Below are 16,243 nucleotides of genomic sequence, written 5' to 3' on the forward strand. Positions count from 1 at the left end.
TCAGCCATCCCCTTTCACTTCTCCGCTTTTACAGTCAGCCCAGCCTCCTGGAGTCAGTCCAGCACTTGTCTAACCTGGGACACATGGTCCTCCCAGGTCTGGCTAAAGACACAGATGTCATCAATATACGCCATGGCAAAACTCTCCATCCCCCTCAGTAGCTGATCCACCAGGCACTGGAAGGTGGCCGGCACTCCCCTGAGGCCAAAAGGCAGGGTCAGGAACTCATAGAACCCCAGAGGGGTGATAAAGGCCGATTTCAGCCGGGCATCTGCATCCAGCGGCACTTGCCAATAGCCCTTTGTAAGGTCCACGGTGGTAAGGTGTCGAGCTCCTCCCAATTTGTCTAGGAGCTCGTCAGGCCTGGGCATGGGGTAGGCATCAGATACAGTGATGGCACTGAGCTTCCGATAGTCCACACAGAACCGGATCGACCTGTCCTTTTTGGGGACCAGCACCAACGGCAAGGCCCAAGGCCTGGCAGATGGCTGGATCACCCCCAAAGCCAGCATGTCCCTGACCTCTCTTTCCAGGTCCTGAGCAGTTTTCCCTGTGACTCAGAAGGGGGAGCATCTTATCGGCAGGTGCAATCCTGTCTGCACCCAGTGGACACTCGGATTACTGCGTCCAGGCTGGTTGGAAAACAGCTGTCGGTACGGATGCAGTACCCCTCTGATCTCAGCTTGCTGGGCAGGGGTTAGCTGATCCGAGAGGGGAATTGTTTCCAGGGGTGAACCAGCTCTGGTCCCAGGGAATAGATCTACTAAAGGGTCATCTCCCTGCTCCTCCCAATGTCTACACACGGCCAACACCACATTCCCCCTGGCATAATATGGCTTCATCATATTCACATGGTACACCCGGCGGTGGTGCGCCCAGTTTGATAGCTCCACCACATAGTTTACCTCATTTAGCTGCTTGACAACCTTGAAAGGGCCCTCCAAGGCAGCTTGTAGTTTGTTCTTTCTCACGGGGATGAGAACCATCACCTGATCCCCGGTGGCGTAGGCGTGGGCCCGCGCCGTGCGGTCATACCAGACCTTCTGCTTCTTCTGGGTTCTGGCGAGATTCTCCCTGGCCAGACCTGTGAGTTCAGCAAGTCTCTCTCTCAGAAGATCAGGACATACTCCACCACTGACTCTCCATCGGAAGTGGCCTTCCCCTCCTATTCGTCTCTCATCAGGTCCAGGGGGCCCCTTACCCTCCTTCCATATAACAGTTCGAAAGGCGAAAATCCGGTAGACTCCTGGGGTACCTCCCTGTACGCAAACAGCAGGTGAGGTAAGTACCTGTCCCAGCCCATTGGACTGGGGGTGATATGCTGAGGCCCAGTTGTGCCGGACCCCACATTTCCCCCACAAGCACCGGAGCAGGGCCGACATGAAGTTGGATCCTTGGTCTGTCAAGACTTCCTTGGGGAACCCCACTCGGCTGAAAATGGTCAGCAGCGCATCTGCCACAGTGTCTGCTTCAGTGGAAGCTAAGGGCACTGCCTCGGGGTAGCGGGTGGCAAAATCTACCACCACCAGAATGTATTTCTTCCCCGACCGGGTCGTCTTGCTGAGAGGCCCCACTATGTCCATGGCCACCTTCTGGAAAGGATCCTCTAGGATGAGCAAAGGTCTCAAAGCCGCTTTCCCCTTGTCCCGGGCCTTCCTCACCCTCTGACGGGGGTCACAGGATCGGCAATGCTGCCGGACAGTGGTAAAGACCCCAGGCCAGTAAAAGTTCTGTAGCAGCCTCTGCTGGGTGTGCCGGATTCCCTGGTGCCCTGAGAGGTGGATGTCATGGGCCAGGTACAGTAGTTTTCAGTGATACTTCTGGGGTACCACCAGCTGCCTCCTGACCCCACAGAACTCCACTTCCCTTGGGGGAGCCTATTCTCCGTACAGGAACCCCTTCTCCCACAGGAACCTCTCCTGGCTTGGCCAGTCCTCTAGGTCCCCCCCATCAAAACCTCAGTGGGCAAATAGTGGTGCACCCCCACATCCTTGGGCCCCTCCTTGGGCCCCCATTTCAGGTGTACCCTTGCCACGGGCACCTTGAATAGGGTCCCACCCACCCCCATCAGGGTCAGGTAGGTTTTGGGCACCACCTGATCTGGAGCCACCACCTCAGGCTGGGCCAGCGTCACCTCCGTGCCCGTATCCCAGTATCCATTGACCTTCCTCCCATCCACCTCCAGGGGAACAAGGCCCTCTCTCCAGAGGGACAGCCCCGCGCCCACCCTGTAAACCGAGAACCCTGAGTCCAGAGGCTCCAGCCCTCTGGCAGAGCGGCCCTGGGATACTCTTCCCTCCTGAGCAGGTGGTAAGCTGGCAGCCCCCCTTGCCCGGGTTGTCTGCCCCTCGTCCAGCTGGGTCCCTACCCAGTTAACCCTGGGTAGGTTGGGTCTGCTCAGTCTGTCCCTGAGCCTGGGGCACTGGGTCCGTACGTGGCCTCTCTGGCCACAGTGATAGCAGCTCAGGTCACGTCGGTCCCCTCAAGCGGGTCGGAGGGTCCCGACGCCAGGCGTTTCCCTTGGGAGGGGGTTCTCCATATTTCCCCGCCGGAAGGTCCCATGGTGACTCTCTCTCTGCATCGTGGGGGGCCTGTTCTTTTGGGACTCCTCCCTGCTACCCCCAGACCGACTGTTCACAAACTCGTCAGCCAGCTGCCCTGCATGCTGTGGGTTCTCTAGCTTTTTGTCCACCAACCATAGCCTCAGGTCGGAAGAGCACTGTTCATACAGTTGCTCCAGTACAATTAGGTCAAGCAGGTCCTCTTTAGCTTGGGCCCCAGCTATCCACTTGCGGGCATATCCCTGCATTCGGTTGACCAGTTGTAGGTATGTGACCTCAGGCGTTTTACGCTGACTCCGAAACCTTTTCCGGTACATCTCGGGGGTCAGCCCAAACTCATGGAGCAGGGCCTTTTTGAACAGTTCGTAGTCCCCTGCCTCCGCCTCTTTCATTCGGCTGTACACCTCCGCGGCTTTGGGGTCCAGTAAAGGGGTGAGAAACTGGAGCCTGTCTGCAGGGTCAACCCTGTGCATCTCGCAGGCATTCTCAAAGGCTGTCAGGAAGTTATCTATGTCCTCCCCCTCCTTACGCTGGGCCAGGAAGCACTTATCAAAGCTCCTTGCAGTATTGGGTCCCCCCTCACTCACCGAAGCCGGGGCCCCACTGCTCCTCAGTCTGGCCAGTTCCAGTTCATGCTGCCTCTGTTTTTCTTTCTCTTCTCGCTCATGCTGACGCTGTTTTTCATGATCCTCCAGCTCCCTCATTTTCATCTCCCTCTCCCATTCCAGCCGCCTCCACTCCAGGGATGGGGAGTTCCGCCGGGAGGATCCCCTGCTGGCTGCCGGGCCCTCGGTATTCGCTGGGCTTCCCCCAAATCCTTCCCCAGGCATAGGTAGGAAGGGTCTCGGGATGTCCTCGGCAGCAGTCTGACCCCTCCCAGCCCGGTCAGGCCCCAGGGCCCACGCTGCATCCACCAGGCGGCTTCCCTCAGGGACAGGAATCGGGTCATCCAAGAGATCCCTCTCCTCCAACTGGGCAATCAGCTGTTCCTTGGTGGACCTCCCAATGCGCAGCCCCCTCTGCCTGCACAGCTCCACGAGGTCGCTCTTAAGGCGTTTAGCATACATCTCCCTGCTGGCCACTCACAGGCCTGGGCAGCTTTTCACGGTTTCCAGGAAGAACCCCTAGGGTGCCAGTCCTTCGTGAGGTCACCACCTCTTTGCCAGCATCAAGCTGCAGACTCCTCTGCCCCTGGGACTGCTCGCTGCAATCCCCCGGGGAACCCTGTTACTGCAAAAGTCTTTCTCTCTGGTCACGCACTCCCAGGTTAACCACCCCCTGAAACTATCTCTCTCTGAATCTTCAGCATGCCTGGTCCCCGTCAATCCCCCTTCGTTTTACTGTTCCCCAGTCACTTACTGCAGGAAGCGCCATTCATGGGGTACAGTAGATCCCACCTCTGCCACCAGTTGTCACGGAGTGTGGGGGAGTCCGAGGCCTGCACCCCTCTTCCTGGGATTCACTGTGACTCTCAGCTGGCCAGTAAAACGGAAGGTTTATTGGACAATAGGAACACAGTCTAAAACAGAGATTGGGGGTACAACCAGGACCCCTCAGTCAAGTCCGTCTGGGGAGCAGGGAGCTTAGACCCTGGCCCTGGGGTTCCCTGCGTTCCACCACCCAGCACCAAACTGAAACTAAACCCCCCCCCCCCCCCGCCCAGCAGGCTCTCTCCTGCAGCCTTTTGTCCACATTCCCAGGGCAGAGGTGTTACCTCCCCCTCCTCCTCCTGGGTTAGGTTACAGGCTCTCGGGTATCCCATCCACAGGGAGTGAAACTCTCCTGCCACATTCCCAGGTCAACACTCTTCCCCCCCTCCCCCTGCTGCGTCACAGCCTGGCATGGTGATGGAGCACAGCCATACTAAGGGTGTGGGATGGAGATGTTGCTGTGGCTCTGTCCAGGAACCTGCTTATGTGCCTGATATGGGTCAAGAGGTTGACCGTTAGTCTCTTTCCCTGACAGGCTGGTGGTGGTTAATGTCTCTGAAGCATTTAATCTTTTTCAAAGTTCCCATGTCCCCAGAGCAGCAGGTGTAGCTTGCAGCTGCTCGGAGTGGGAAAGGGCCTAATGCTCAGTCTGCACTTTCCCCCCTTCACCTGCTCTTTCTCTGCACACTGATGACAACTCGGCTCTGTAAGCTCCTTATTTCTCTTGCACCAAGACCCAAATACAGACTGGGAGCCTGTGGTAGGAGTTAGCAGAGGGTTTTGTTGTGCTGATTATCCTGACCTAAGTGTCATAGCTCTGCAGATATAGTGACAGCAAGTCCCTAACCTCTGTTACCCAGGCTGCTTGGGCAGAGCAAGGCCAGGGGGCTCGCTGCTGAGACCTGCAACTCCCCAACCCTGCTCTTTTCTTGGCATGAAGCTGTAGCCTGGTAACAAGTTAATTTCTCACCTGGTTTCTGAAAATCATTTCTCTCCTGGGCACCAGCCCTGGCTGCACAGTTGTGACTGGTCTGTTTGTGTTGTACTACCTAGCCACGGGGGCAAGCAGGGAGTGGGCTAGGGAACCTCCAGTGCTGCGCAGACAGGAGTGGGTTGACATAGCTATTCATCTTTGCGGGAGGGCCCAGGGCAAGTGTCTGAGTCATTTCCAGCTGTCATTTTCTTTGCTATACTGAGTGGTTTGTCTCCATCCAGCTCCTAGTGGACTATCCAGTACACAACCACCACCACAATTAGCAGTGCTCGGCCTCCTCAACGACCAAGGACTTAATAGGTCACAGAGACTCAACTTGCCTCTGGGGCCATTCCAGTCAAGACTGAGATATACCTGTGGGTGTGGAATCTTGCCCTGCTGTGACCTGTGTTATACCTGCCCTCTCGCTCTCTGGGGCTGTTCTTCTGGCTCCTTCAGCTGACTGAAATATACTTGGAAATGTACAAGAGAGAAATCTTGTCAATCCTATATGAGCATCTTGAGAGTCATTGAAAAGGAGATAAAATTGGTGCAGCAGGCCTTTGTGCGCCAGGGGCCAAAGCCTGCTGCTAAGGCATAAAATCTCATAATGTACAATACCATACTCTGTAAAATGGTACCCCTGACTTCCAGCTGGGGGAACACTTGAGGAGTCTTCTCCTAGCTCAACACATTTACAGACTCAGGCTATGTCTACACTACTTCATTTACAGCTGCACCACTGTAGAGCTTCTGGTGAAGATGCTCTAAGTTGACTGGAGAGAGCTCCCCTGTTGGTTTAATAATTCCTGCCTCCACGAGAGAGAGTAGTTATGTCAGTGGGAGAAGCTCTCCCATTGGCATAGCGCTGTCTGCACTGGCACTTAGTTTGGTGTAATTTATGTTGCTCAGGAGTGTAATTTATATTGCTTACACCTCTGAGTGACATAAATTATACTGAAGTAATTTTGTAGTGTAGACAGCCTCCGCCTTTAAAGTATGAATACTGAGCTTGTTATGATTCTGAATCCATTGACCAAAACATTAAGACTGCGATGTTATTTGCACAGGAATTGGGGGGGGGGTCTCTCATTCCTTAGGGGCGTATGTGCAACACCTTTCTGATCATTTTACTTACTGAATGTCCATGCCCTGCAATGTTTTATGTTCATTTCATGAAAGCCCCTGGTAGGATGGACCATGTGGGACCCTTCACTCTCATTGTCAGCCAAAGGGGCAGTCTGAGGTCCCGTAGGAGATGGGGTAGAACAACTGCCATGTAGGGCAACACTGGTGGGTGTGCTCCACAGACTGCCTGGATGTATCCTATCCAAAGGCCGGATCCTGCTTCACACAAGATGGTGGTCCTGCAGGTGCTCAGGTGCTGTGGGGATGGGTGCAATATATGAACCCAAATGGATCCAAAAGAGCTGCTCACCATCTCCCCTTTCCACAGGTTTGGGGGTGGATGCTGTCTCCCCCGTCTCAGAAGGAACTGGAGTAGTCTGGAGCCATGCCACCGCCCGTGGACATTGTGAAAGTGGCTGTTGAATGGCCTGGAGCCAATGCCCAGTTGCTTGAAATAGACCAGGTGAGAGCTGGGTGCAGGAGCGGGACTTGGAGCATGGTGCTGAAACATAGGGAAACACAACCAGGAAGCTTTCCTTTGTGGCTGGAGAGAGGGTCACTGCTGAGCTCTCTCTCTCTCTCTTTCTGTTCTAGAAAAGGCCCCTGGCGTCCGTTATCAAGGAGGTCTGTGATGGGTGAGTCTGGCTTTCTGGAGGCCCTGCTGCAGCAGAGCAGTCACCCTGCTGGGCCTGGCCTTTCGCATACCCTACCAGATGTGCTGTTGGCACAGTGTGGACTACCTCCCTCCAGGCTTCCCAACCTGGACATGGGGCAGGCCCAGGGCTATAGCTGGGAGCGTGAACTCCTGGGTAGCGGGATCCCCTGCTGTGTATGTTTGTGCTCTGATATTCAGGGCTCCTGAGGCTTGGCCTGGCCTCCTCTAAGGTTTCTGCAGTCCAGGCCTTCAGAGTTTCTCTCGGCTTCTGGTTTTATTCAGGCTGAGATCCCACCTTTTCCCTCCTCTTCAGAAACCAGTCTTCTCACTGGGGTTTCTCTCCAAATCTTCATTTTTTTCCACTTGGAGCAAGCCACCCCTAGTTCAAGTCCTAGTCTGAGCAGCGTGAGGTGGTGATGGGGAAATGCAGTTGGCCATGGACCTAGTCCAAGTCCTAGCCCTGGACATGGGTGGTGGCCTGGTAGAAGGAAGAGACGGGCCTTATGTGTCATCCTCCCCCCTGCCAGGTGGTCGCTGCCAAACCCTGAATACTATACCCTGCGATATGCAGATGGGCCCCAGCTGTACATCACAGAACAGGTCAGTATGGGGGGATGGTGTGATGGTCCCCAGGGAAGAGGTTTGAAGGAGTCTCTACGTTGGCCAGCATTGAGCTGCAGCTGTCCCCATTACTGGGAGAGGTTTTGCCCCATTCCCCTCTATGGCCACTAAACATGGAAACTTACATTAACCAGTGCAGTCCCAACCCTTCTTCCGCTTTCCCCTACACCTGCTTGGGCACAGTTGTCCCATGGCCCAACTTCCCCTTCCTCCCCGCAACTCAATTTTGGGCACAGGGACCTTATGGTCCAACATAACTCCTTTTCCTCCATGTGTATGTAGCTGCACGCACACATGCATAGATGCACAGGTCCATGGCCAACTGCATTTCCCCATCACCACCTCACGCTGCTCAGATGTTTCTCTTTTCTCTTTGCAGACTCGCTGTGACATTAAAAATGGGACCATCCTGCAGCTGGCTGTCTCCCCGGTACATGCCTTTCTTCAGCTGTTTCTCTGCCATAAGCTCATTCCAGCCACTCAGCACCCTGCTCCTCCTCTCAAGACTGAGCCTACTCCTGCTGCTTGGTGGACTTAACTGAAAGATGGTGCCCCCTATGAGCAGCAGTTTAGCCCCAAGCAGGAAGAGCCAGCTTTACCGATTTACTTAAAAGAGAAAAATAAATAGATTGAGTGACTTGACCCATTGGGTTGCATCCCTCGTGAGGTGATGTAACCCCACAATTTCACCCAGCTAGCTGCTCCTGCCTCCACACTTCTCTTGTTGCATCTTGTTTTAAATTAGAGTTTAAGTTCCTCGGAGCAAGGCCTGCGTCTTCCTGAGTGCACAGCACCCAGCAAAATAGGGCCCAATCCTGAATGGATGCTGGAGACTACCACAGTCATAACAGTAAAAATAAATACATTTTAAAAAGCAGCTTACACAGGGATCGCTTGTTCACCTGTGAAATGCAGCCACCTGTGGGATAGGAGATGGCAGCTGTTTTTTAACCACACAGTAAAGTAGCACACCAGTTTTGTGTGAGAAGTGGAGAAGAGTTCTATCTCCTTCCAGTATGAGGACAGATGGAAAGAGAAAAAAGTGTTGGATGCATTAAAAAGCTTTAGAGAGATTTTTCTTTGGAACTAAAAGGTCTTTTGGGGCCTCATATTTCTTATGGTTCCCACTTTCAATGTCTGTACAGTAACTCCTCATTTAACGTCCTCCCGCTTAACGTTGTTTCCAGGTTACTTTGCTACTCCATTAGGGAACATGCTCGTTTAAAGTTGTGCAATGCTCCCTGATAACATTGTTTGGCTGCCTGTTCTGTCCACTGCTTGTAAGATTCTGTGGAAGAACAGCAACTTTACAAGGGAGCATTGCACAAGTTCCTCTTCTCCACTTCCTCCCCTTCCCTCCCAGCGCTTCCCCCACTGCCAAACAGCTGTTTGGCAGTGCTTAGGACTTTCTGGGAGGGAGGGAACGGGGAAGCTGCCCCCCCCCGCCAGGCAGGGCCACCTGGAACTTAGGGGCTGCAGGGCCTTGGGCTAAGGGGGCCCCGGGGCCCTGGCCTGCAGCTCTAAAGCCCCTTTCAGAATGCGGCACTGCGAGCACAGGCTGAGGACTCAGGAGGAGCAGGGACAGCCGCGCAGCCAGCTGGCCAGAGAGAAGCAGTGGTTTCGCAGCCCCTAAAGCCCCTGCATTCCGGGTGGCCCTGCCTGGCTGGCGGGGGGGGGGGGGGCAGCAGCTCCCAGAATCGCAGCCATGGGGGTGATGCCGCGCTCCGCAGAGCCATCTGCACGTCCCCTGCACCAAACAGGAGCTGTCCCAGGTAAGTGCTCTGCACCTCCTGCCTGCCCCAGCCCTGAGCCTCCTCCCACACCCTAACTCTCTCTCTCCCAGACCCTGCACCCCCAGCCCCAGGAGGAGAATGGAGAGAAAAAGAATGAAAAATGGGGGGGGGGAGATAAGAGAGAATGCTCCCCCACGGGGGGAGCGGGCAAAAATGAAGCTGAGCATAGGGTCCCACTAAGTCTAAATCTGCCACTGGAGGGAGGGGAAGGAGTGAGGAAGCACTGCGTCTCCACTCCTTCCTCCCTCCGTCCCTCCCAGAAAGTCCTAAGTGCTGCCAAACAGCTGTTTGGTGGCAGGGAAGTGCTGGGAGCAAGGGGGAGGAGCAGGGATGCGGTGTGCTCCCGGGGAGGAGGTGGAGTCGGGGTGGGAAAAGGTGGGCCTGGAATGGAGCGGGGATGGGAAGAAGCAGGCCTGGAGCATCCCCCGGCAAAGTCAGCACCTGTTCTTCTGGAGGGAAGCTATTGCTGTGCAAGGTACTTCCTAGCATCCTTGCCTGCCTCATTGTCTGCAGCGGGCTGTGCCTGTGTGGGATAAGCCAGGGGCACCTCCCCGCCACAGTACTGTACAGTATATAATGCCTTTTGTCTGCCAAAAACAATTTCCTTGGAACCTAACCCCCTGCATTTACATTAAATTTTATGGGAAAATTGGATTCGTTTAACATTGTTTCACTTAAAGTTGCATTTTTCAGGAACATAACTACAATATTAAGTGAGGAGTTATTGTACCTGCTGGAGTGGGATTGGGTGATTTATCCAGCATTAGAAACGAACACTTGACCCACCTGCCAGTTGGCTGTAGTTACAGCTGAGAGCAGCATTCCTGATCCCAACTCAGTCTGCCTAGACAACTAGTTTTCTGTTCTGCCAGTTCCAGTATCCCTTTGGCCTTGCTGTTTTCCTTCTGCCCATTGCTGCATCCCTGGCAGGAAGTGTCAGCAGACCCATAAGTAACTGGCAAGATCTCGCCTGTCTCCCAGTCCAGGGCAGCACGACAGTTGATGGAGAGGACCCAGTCACACAGTATGGAGGCACGACTGGATGCCATGAAGGAACTAGCTAAACTGTCTGCAGATGTGACCTTTGCCACCGAGTTCATCAACATGGAGGGCATCACAGTGCTGACACGGCTGGTGGAAAGTGGCACCAAGCTTCTGTCCCAGTAAGTATTCCTGGACTCTTAGAGCAGGGACTGGTGGGGGTGAAGAGGCTGGGGGTGCAGCAGCAACTGTCTTGGTTCCAGCAGGGATTAAGATTTTTCTAAAACATTTGTTGACTGTTACAATGTTAAACTCAGGGTTTTATTTCAGGTTATCTCTGGCAACTGCCAATATAACAATCACCATGAAAAACATTTATTAAACACATAGGAAAGAGGAGAAACTGTTACAATTGTTGAAACTTAAAATATCAGGGGGAAAACTTAATTTTAACAGTGACCATCATTCCCTTCCACTTTAGTTATCGAGTCTTTTAGAACTCTTGCTGCTACATCTTTAGATGTTTTTAAAATATGGTGTTAAATGTTCTTGCTGGGGAAAAGTCAGCAGTATATGGTCTTGAGTTGTTGAAATCAGATCCCATTCCTTTTAAGACCAAACAAGACAATCTGGCGCAAAATGGAAAAGACAGGAATAGCAAAAAAAATAAGGCAGTGTTTTTTGTCTTGAAGTTTGTGTGTTTTTCTTGCAGTCTGACTGCTCAGAAATTAGAGGTACAGCGAGCACATGCCCCCATTAACCGCTCAAAAGCCTGGCAGACTTTTTCCAGAGTTTATTGGCATAATTAATAGCTGCTTCTCAGAGTACAGCCATATTGCAAAAGGTGGAATTGTTGTGGCTGACTATGCCAGACTCTTATTAGGCAGAAGGCAGGAAGAGATGTATGGGAAAGAGGGGAAATATGGTAGGAGAGGTAAAATGACACACTAGGAAGAGATGATAGGAGGAACTTCAGGTCCAAATCTAGCTGTTGATCAGGATTCAGCTCAACCCAATACAGAGGGTGATGTTTTTTGGTTCCCATTGCCACCCCCTGGCTCTGATCTGGTCAGGACATCTTTCACCATCAGGACAATGAAAGCCCAGGGGTGTTGGTTGATTCCTGGGCCTCAACAGGTGGAGAGGAGGGATGTGTGGCAGCAGCAGCAGCACTCATGATGGTGCCGCTCACTCCCTCTTCTTTCTGCCAGCTGTCCAGGTCACAAGTGTAGCAAGTTGCCAAGTAACCCCCAGCAAAGCAGTGCACATAGAGGGGTAGCAACCCCATCCCATCCACAGTTATCAAAACACACATCCAGTGATTCCATATATGACCATTTCCAGAATCCCTTAGCTCGTTGTCAGCCTGTGACCTCCCCAAGAATCTTGGAGACCCTGAATCCCAGCTTTTTGTGTTAAACTGATACAAACTGAATGTGTTTGATCTCCAGCTTCTGCTTTTTTATATACAGTTTTTATAACAGATGAAGCTAAACTTTTGTTGCCTTCCACCTGCTTTAAATGACTTAGGATATAGGCCTCTGCGCAGCTGATCTTGGGGTCTAGGGATCCTGTCCAAGGTAGAACAGATGGCAGGTTGTATTGGAGAGATAAGAAACCTTACTCTTGTATTTGTCCTGTTGTGTCTTGCCGGAGCAGCTTTAGCCAGGGTGCCTCTTTAAGTAGAAATGTGGGACCCAGTCAGTGCAGAGAGGGTTATTTACAGGGATATGGATGGTGTATGTTACTTAATACTAATAATGCTTAGCATGCAAAGCACTTCACATGAGAGACCTGATCACTTGAGCCAGGTCTGGGAGCACTGTAGAAACCAGTCCAGTGTCCTAGGGATAACTTTGAACCTTGACACACAGGAGACCTAGCTGTGAGAGCTAGGGCTCAGAGCACTGCAGAGGCAGGGCAGTGGAATATCTTGCCTCTTAGTAATGAACCCTCTGGCCAGTTAAGGGGCTGTGTTGAGCAGATGCTTTGACTGGAAGACTGGGGGCGGGGTGAATCCTGTGAAGCCACAGCATTTGCTGAGTGGCTTGTGTCTTCTGCCCAGGCTGGTTTCTGTGTCTCCTGTAATCACACTCCCCTTCCTCCGCTCAGTTACAGCGAGATGCTGGCGTTCACACTGACTGCCTTCCTGGAGCTCATGGACCATGGCATCGTCTCCTGGGACATGGTCTCAATAACCTTCATCAAACAGGTGTGGCTCAAGCAGAAGGGGGGAGGGGTGCTGAGTGAAGCAGCAGAGGTGTGGCATAAAGGGGAGGGGAGTTGCATATGGCAGTGGGAGGAGTGAAAAGGGGAACATGTGGTGTGGCACACACATGACATAGGAGGAGGGGGAGAATGGGGCAAGTGTGCCATGAGCAGGGCGGAGATATGGCCTGGCCTGTGGGAGAACAGGACATGATACGGTGGGGGAAGTAGGTGTAGTGTGGCATGGGGCAGGGAAGGGACTTGATGTGAAGGAAGGCCTGACATAGAGTGGTGGAGTAGGGCACGTCATGGACACACATGGTGCAGGTATGGCGTGAAAGGAGTGGGAGAGTAACAGCTTAACTCCAAACATTTCCCCAGTGGATTTTCTGCTGGAGGCTTGTCTCTGTGACAGTTTGTGTCTGGAGTTAGCAGCAGAGGTGGAAGGGTTTCCTGCTGCCTATTCACACCCCACCTGCAGCTCTAGCACAGCCCGCCCCCCGCAGTGTCACTGGTGCTAGCAAGGAGTGTCACAAACCCTCTGCTGACCTGAATTCTGGTTGGGTTCCACTCTGTTCAGGAAATGGGTCTCTGTTCATGGTGGTTCCTGTAGATGCATGTTTGGTGATTGAAGCTCCAGTCTCCTGCTCACCTGCGCAGACAGGACACAGCAGCAACCAACATTGTTATAGATGCCTGGGTTCTGCTTCTATCTGAGCTCTAAGCCCTGCTACACTAGATCACTTTTGGAGGCAGGGCTGGGATCAGAGTGGTGGGCAGGCACAGGAGCCAGGGATCAGATGATAGCCTGTGTATTCTATGGCCATGGACTCATCCACAGAATTTTGCTCCAGAATCTCAGCTTTCATTTGAAAATAAAATTGAGTTTCTAGCCCTTGTTGTTGCAGAGAAAACATGACTCTAGTGTATGTACTGCAATGCTGTTTGTCTGAGTCTGGGGACAGTCTGAAACAATAACTCCATAAGACAGAAGACCAAAGGAACCGTCAAAGTGGGTCAGACCAATGGTCCATCTAGCCCAGTATCCTGTCTTCCAACAGTGGCCAGTGCCAGATGCTTTAACAGGAATGAACAGAACAGGACAATTTATCGAGTGATCCATCCCCTGTGTCCAGTCCCAGCATCTGGCAGTCCGAGGCTTAGGGACATCCAGAGCATGGGGTTGCATCCCTGACAATCTTGGCTAATAGCCATTGGTGGACCTATCCTCCTTGAATGTATCTAATTCATTTTTGAACCCAGTTATATTTTGGTCTTCTCAACTTCCCCTGACAATGAGTTCCACAGGTTGACTGTGCATTGTGTGAAGAGATACTCCTTTTGTTGGTTTTAAACCTGTTTGTATATTAATTTCTTTGACCCCTGGTTTTTGCTCTATGTGAAGAGGTAAATAATACTTCCCGAATCACTTTCTTCACACCAGCCATGATGTTGTATGCCCCAGCCTATCCCCCCGTAGTCATCTCTTTTCCAAGCTGAACAGTTGCAGACTTTTCAATCTCTGTTCATATTGAAGCTGTTCCATCCCCTAGTCATTTTTGCTGCCCTTCTCTGCACCTTTTCCAATTGTAATAGATCTTTTTTGAGATGGGGCAACCAGAATGGCACTCAGTATTCAAGGTGTGGGCCTACCATGGATTTATATAGTGGCATTATTATATTTTCTGTCTTATTATCTATCCTCCATTTTGTTAGCTTTTTTGATTGCCTCTGCACAGTGAGCAGATGTTTTCAGAGAATTATCCACAATGCCTTGAAGATCTCATTCTTGAGTGGTAACAGCTAATTTGATCCCATTGTTTTGTACATATAGTTGGGATTTCCAGTGTGCACTACTTTGCATTTATCGACACTGAATTTCATCTTCCATTTTGTTGCCTGGTCACCCAGTTTTGTGAGATCCCTTTGTAGCTCTTAGAATCATAGAATCATAGAATATCAGGGTTGGAAGGGACCCCAGAAGGTCATCTAGTCCAACCCCCTGCTCAAAGCAGGACCAAGTCCCAGTTAAATCATCCTAGCCAGGGCTTTGTCAAGCCTGACCTTAAAAACCTCTAAGGAAGGAGATTCTACCACCTCCCTAGGTAACGCATTCCAGTGTTTCACCACCCTCTTAGTGAAAAAGTTTTTCCTAATATCCAATCTAAACCTCCCCCATTGCAACTTGAGACCATTACTCCTCGTTCTGTCATCTGCTACCATTGAGAACAGTCTAGAGCCATCCTCTTTGAAACCCCCTTTCAGGTAGTTGAAAGCAGCTATCAAATCCCCCCTCATTCTTCTCTTCTGCAGACTAAACAATCCCAGCTCCCTCAGCCTCTCCTCATAAGTCATGTGCTCTAGACCCCTAATCATTTTTGTTGCCCTTCGCTGTACTCTTTCCAATTTATCCACATCCTTCTTGTAGTGTGGGGCCCAAAACTGGACACAGTACTCCAGATGAGGCCTCACCAGTGTCGAATAGAGGGGAACGATCACGTCCCTCGATCTGCTCGCTATGCCCCTACTTATACATCCCAAAATGCCATTGGCCTTCTTGGCAACAAGGGCACACTGCTGACTCATATCCAGCTTCTCGTCCACTGTCACCCCTAGGTCCTTTTCCGCAGAACTGCTGCCGAGCCATTCGGTCCCTAGTCTGTAGCGGTGCATTGGATTCTTCCATCCTAAGTGCAGGACCCTGCACTTATCCTTATTGAACCTCATTAGATTTCTTTTGGCCCAATCTTCCAATTTGTCTAGGTCCTTCTGTATCCTATCCCTCCCCTCCAGCGTATCTACCACTCCTCCCAGTTTAGTATCATCCGCAAATTTGCTGAGAGTGCAATCCACACCATCCTCCAGATCATTTATGAAGATATTGAACAAAACGGGCCCCAGGACCGACCCCTGGGGCACTCCACTTGACACCGGCTGCCAACTAGACATGGAGCCATTGATCACTACCCGTTGAGCCCGACAATCTAGCCAGCTTTCTACCCACCTTATAGTGCATTCATCCAGCCCATACTTCCTTAACTTGCTGACAAGAATGCTGTGGGAGACCGTGTCAAAAGCTTTGCTAAAGTCACTCTTCACGGTCTTCTTTAGACTTAACTGTATTGAATAATTTTGTCATCTGCAAAGTTTGCCGCTTCACTTTTCACCCCCTTTTCCAGCTCATTTAGGAACATGTTGAACAGCACAGGTCCCAGTACAGATTCGTGGGGGACCCTGCTATGTACATCTGTCCATTCTGAAAACTGACAATTTAGAACCTTCCCTCTTATCCCTTGGCTGCTTACTTTGCTTAAGAGCCTTTGGTGAGGGACCTTGTCAAAGGCTTCTGAAAGTCTATATCTACTGGATCACCCTTGTCCATGTTTGTTGACTCCCTCAAAGAATTCTAATAGATTGGTGAGCCATGATGTTCATCTGTATGTCTGATAATTCTGTTCTTTACTGTAGTTTCAACCAGTTTGTCTAGTACTGAAGTTAGGTTTACTGGACTCTAATTGCTGGAATTGAATATGAAGCTTTTAAAAAAAAAAATTGGGATCACATTAGCTATCCTCCAGTCATCTAGTACAAAAGCTGATTTAAGGGATAGATTACATATCACAGTTAGTAGTTCTGCAGTTTTTACTCCTGGGGAAAATTCTGTGCCAAAAAAAATAAAAATTCTGCACATAATATTTTAAAATTCTGCAAATTTTATTTGTTAACATAACACTAGATAATCACTCCTGTTTCAATTATTTTGGTAATTTATTTCAAAATACCTTTCAGCAAGTATGTCTGTGACGATACAGAGAAACACAAAAATTCCCCCAGGAGAAGAGAATTAAAGAAACCTCTATGACAACCCAGTTCCTATTTCTCTGTCCCACCCC

General features: G+C 51.2%; 1 protein-coding gene across 5 annotated transcripts in view; it reads left to right on the plus strand.

The window, feature by feature from the left end:
* The window catches only part of ELMO2 (engulfment and cell motility 2), a 56,870-nt gene that overhangs the window by 14,573 nt on the left and 26,054 nt on the right, over nucleotides 1-16,243 (plus strand). For 4 of the 5 annotated variants that reach the window (XM_038369392.2, XM_038369394.2, XM_038369393.2 and 1 more), the window contains exons 2-7: nucleotides 6,421-6,555; nucleotides 6,687-6,727; nucleotides 7,275-7,347; nucleotides 7,748-7,798; nucleotides 10,143-10,324; nucleotides 12,255-12,354. In XM_038369392.2, coding sequence (XP_038225320.1) covers nucleotides 6,478-6,555; nucleotides 6,687-6,727; nucleotides 7,275-7,347; nucleotides 7,748-7,798; nucleotides 10,143-10,324; nucleotides 12,255-12,354 — 525 coding nt within the window. In that variant the 5' untranslated portion in view covers nucleotides 6,421-6,477. Of the gene's footprint in view, nucleotides 1-6,420; nucleotides 6,556-6,686; nucleotides 6,728-7,274; nucleotides 7,348-7,747; nucleotides 7,799-8,782; nucleotides 9,141-10,142; nucleotides 10,325-12,254; nucleotides 12,355-16,243 lie in introns of those variants that run through there. The other variant, XM_038369395.2, reaches the window with a different exon arrangement.

Source organism: Dermochelys coriacea, chromosome 13, assembly GCF_009764565.3.
Source record: "Dermochelys coriacea isolate rDerCor1 chromosome 13, rDerCor1.pri.v4, whole genome shotgun sequence".
Taxonomy (NCBI): domain Eukaryota; kingdom Metazoa; phylum Chordata; order Testudines; family Dermochelyidae; genus Dermochelys; species Dermochelys coriacea.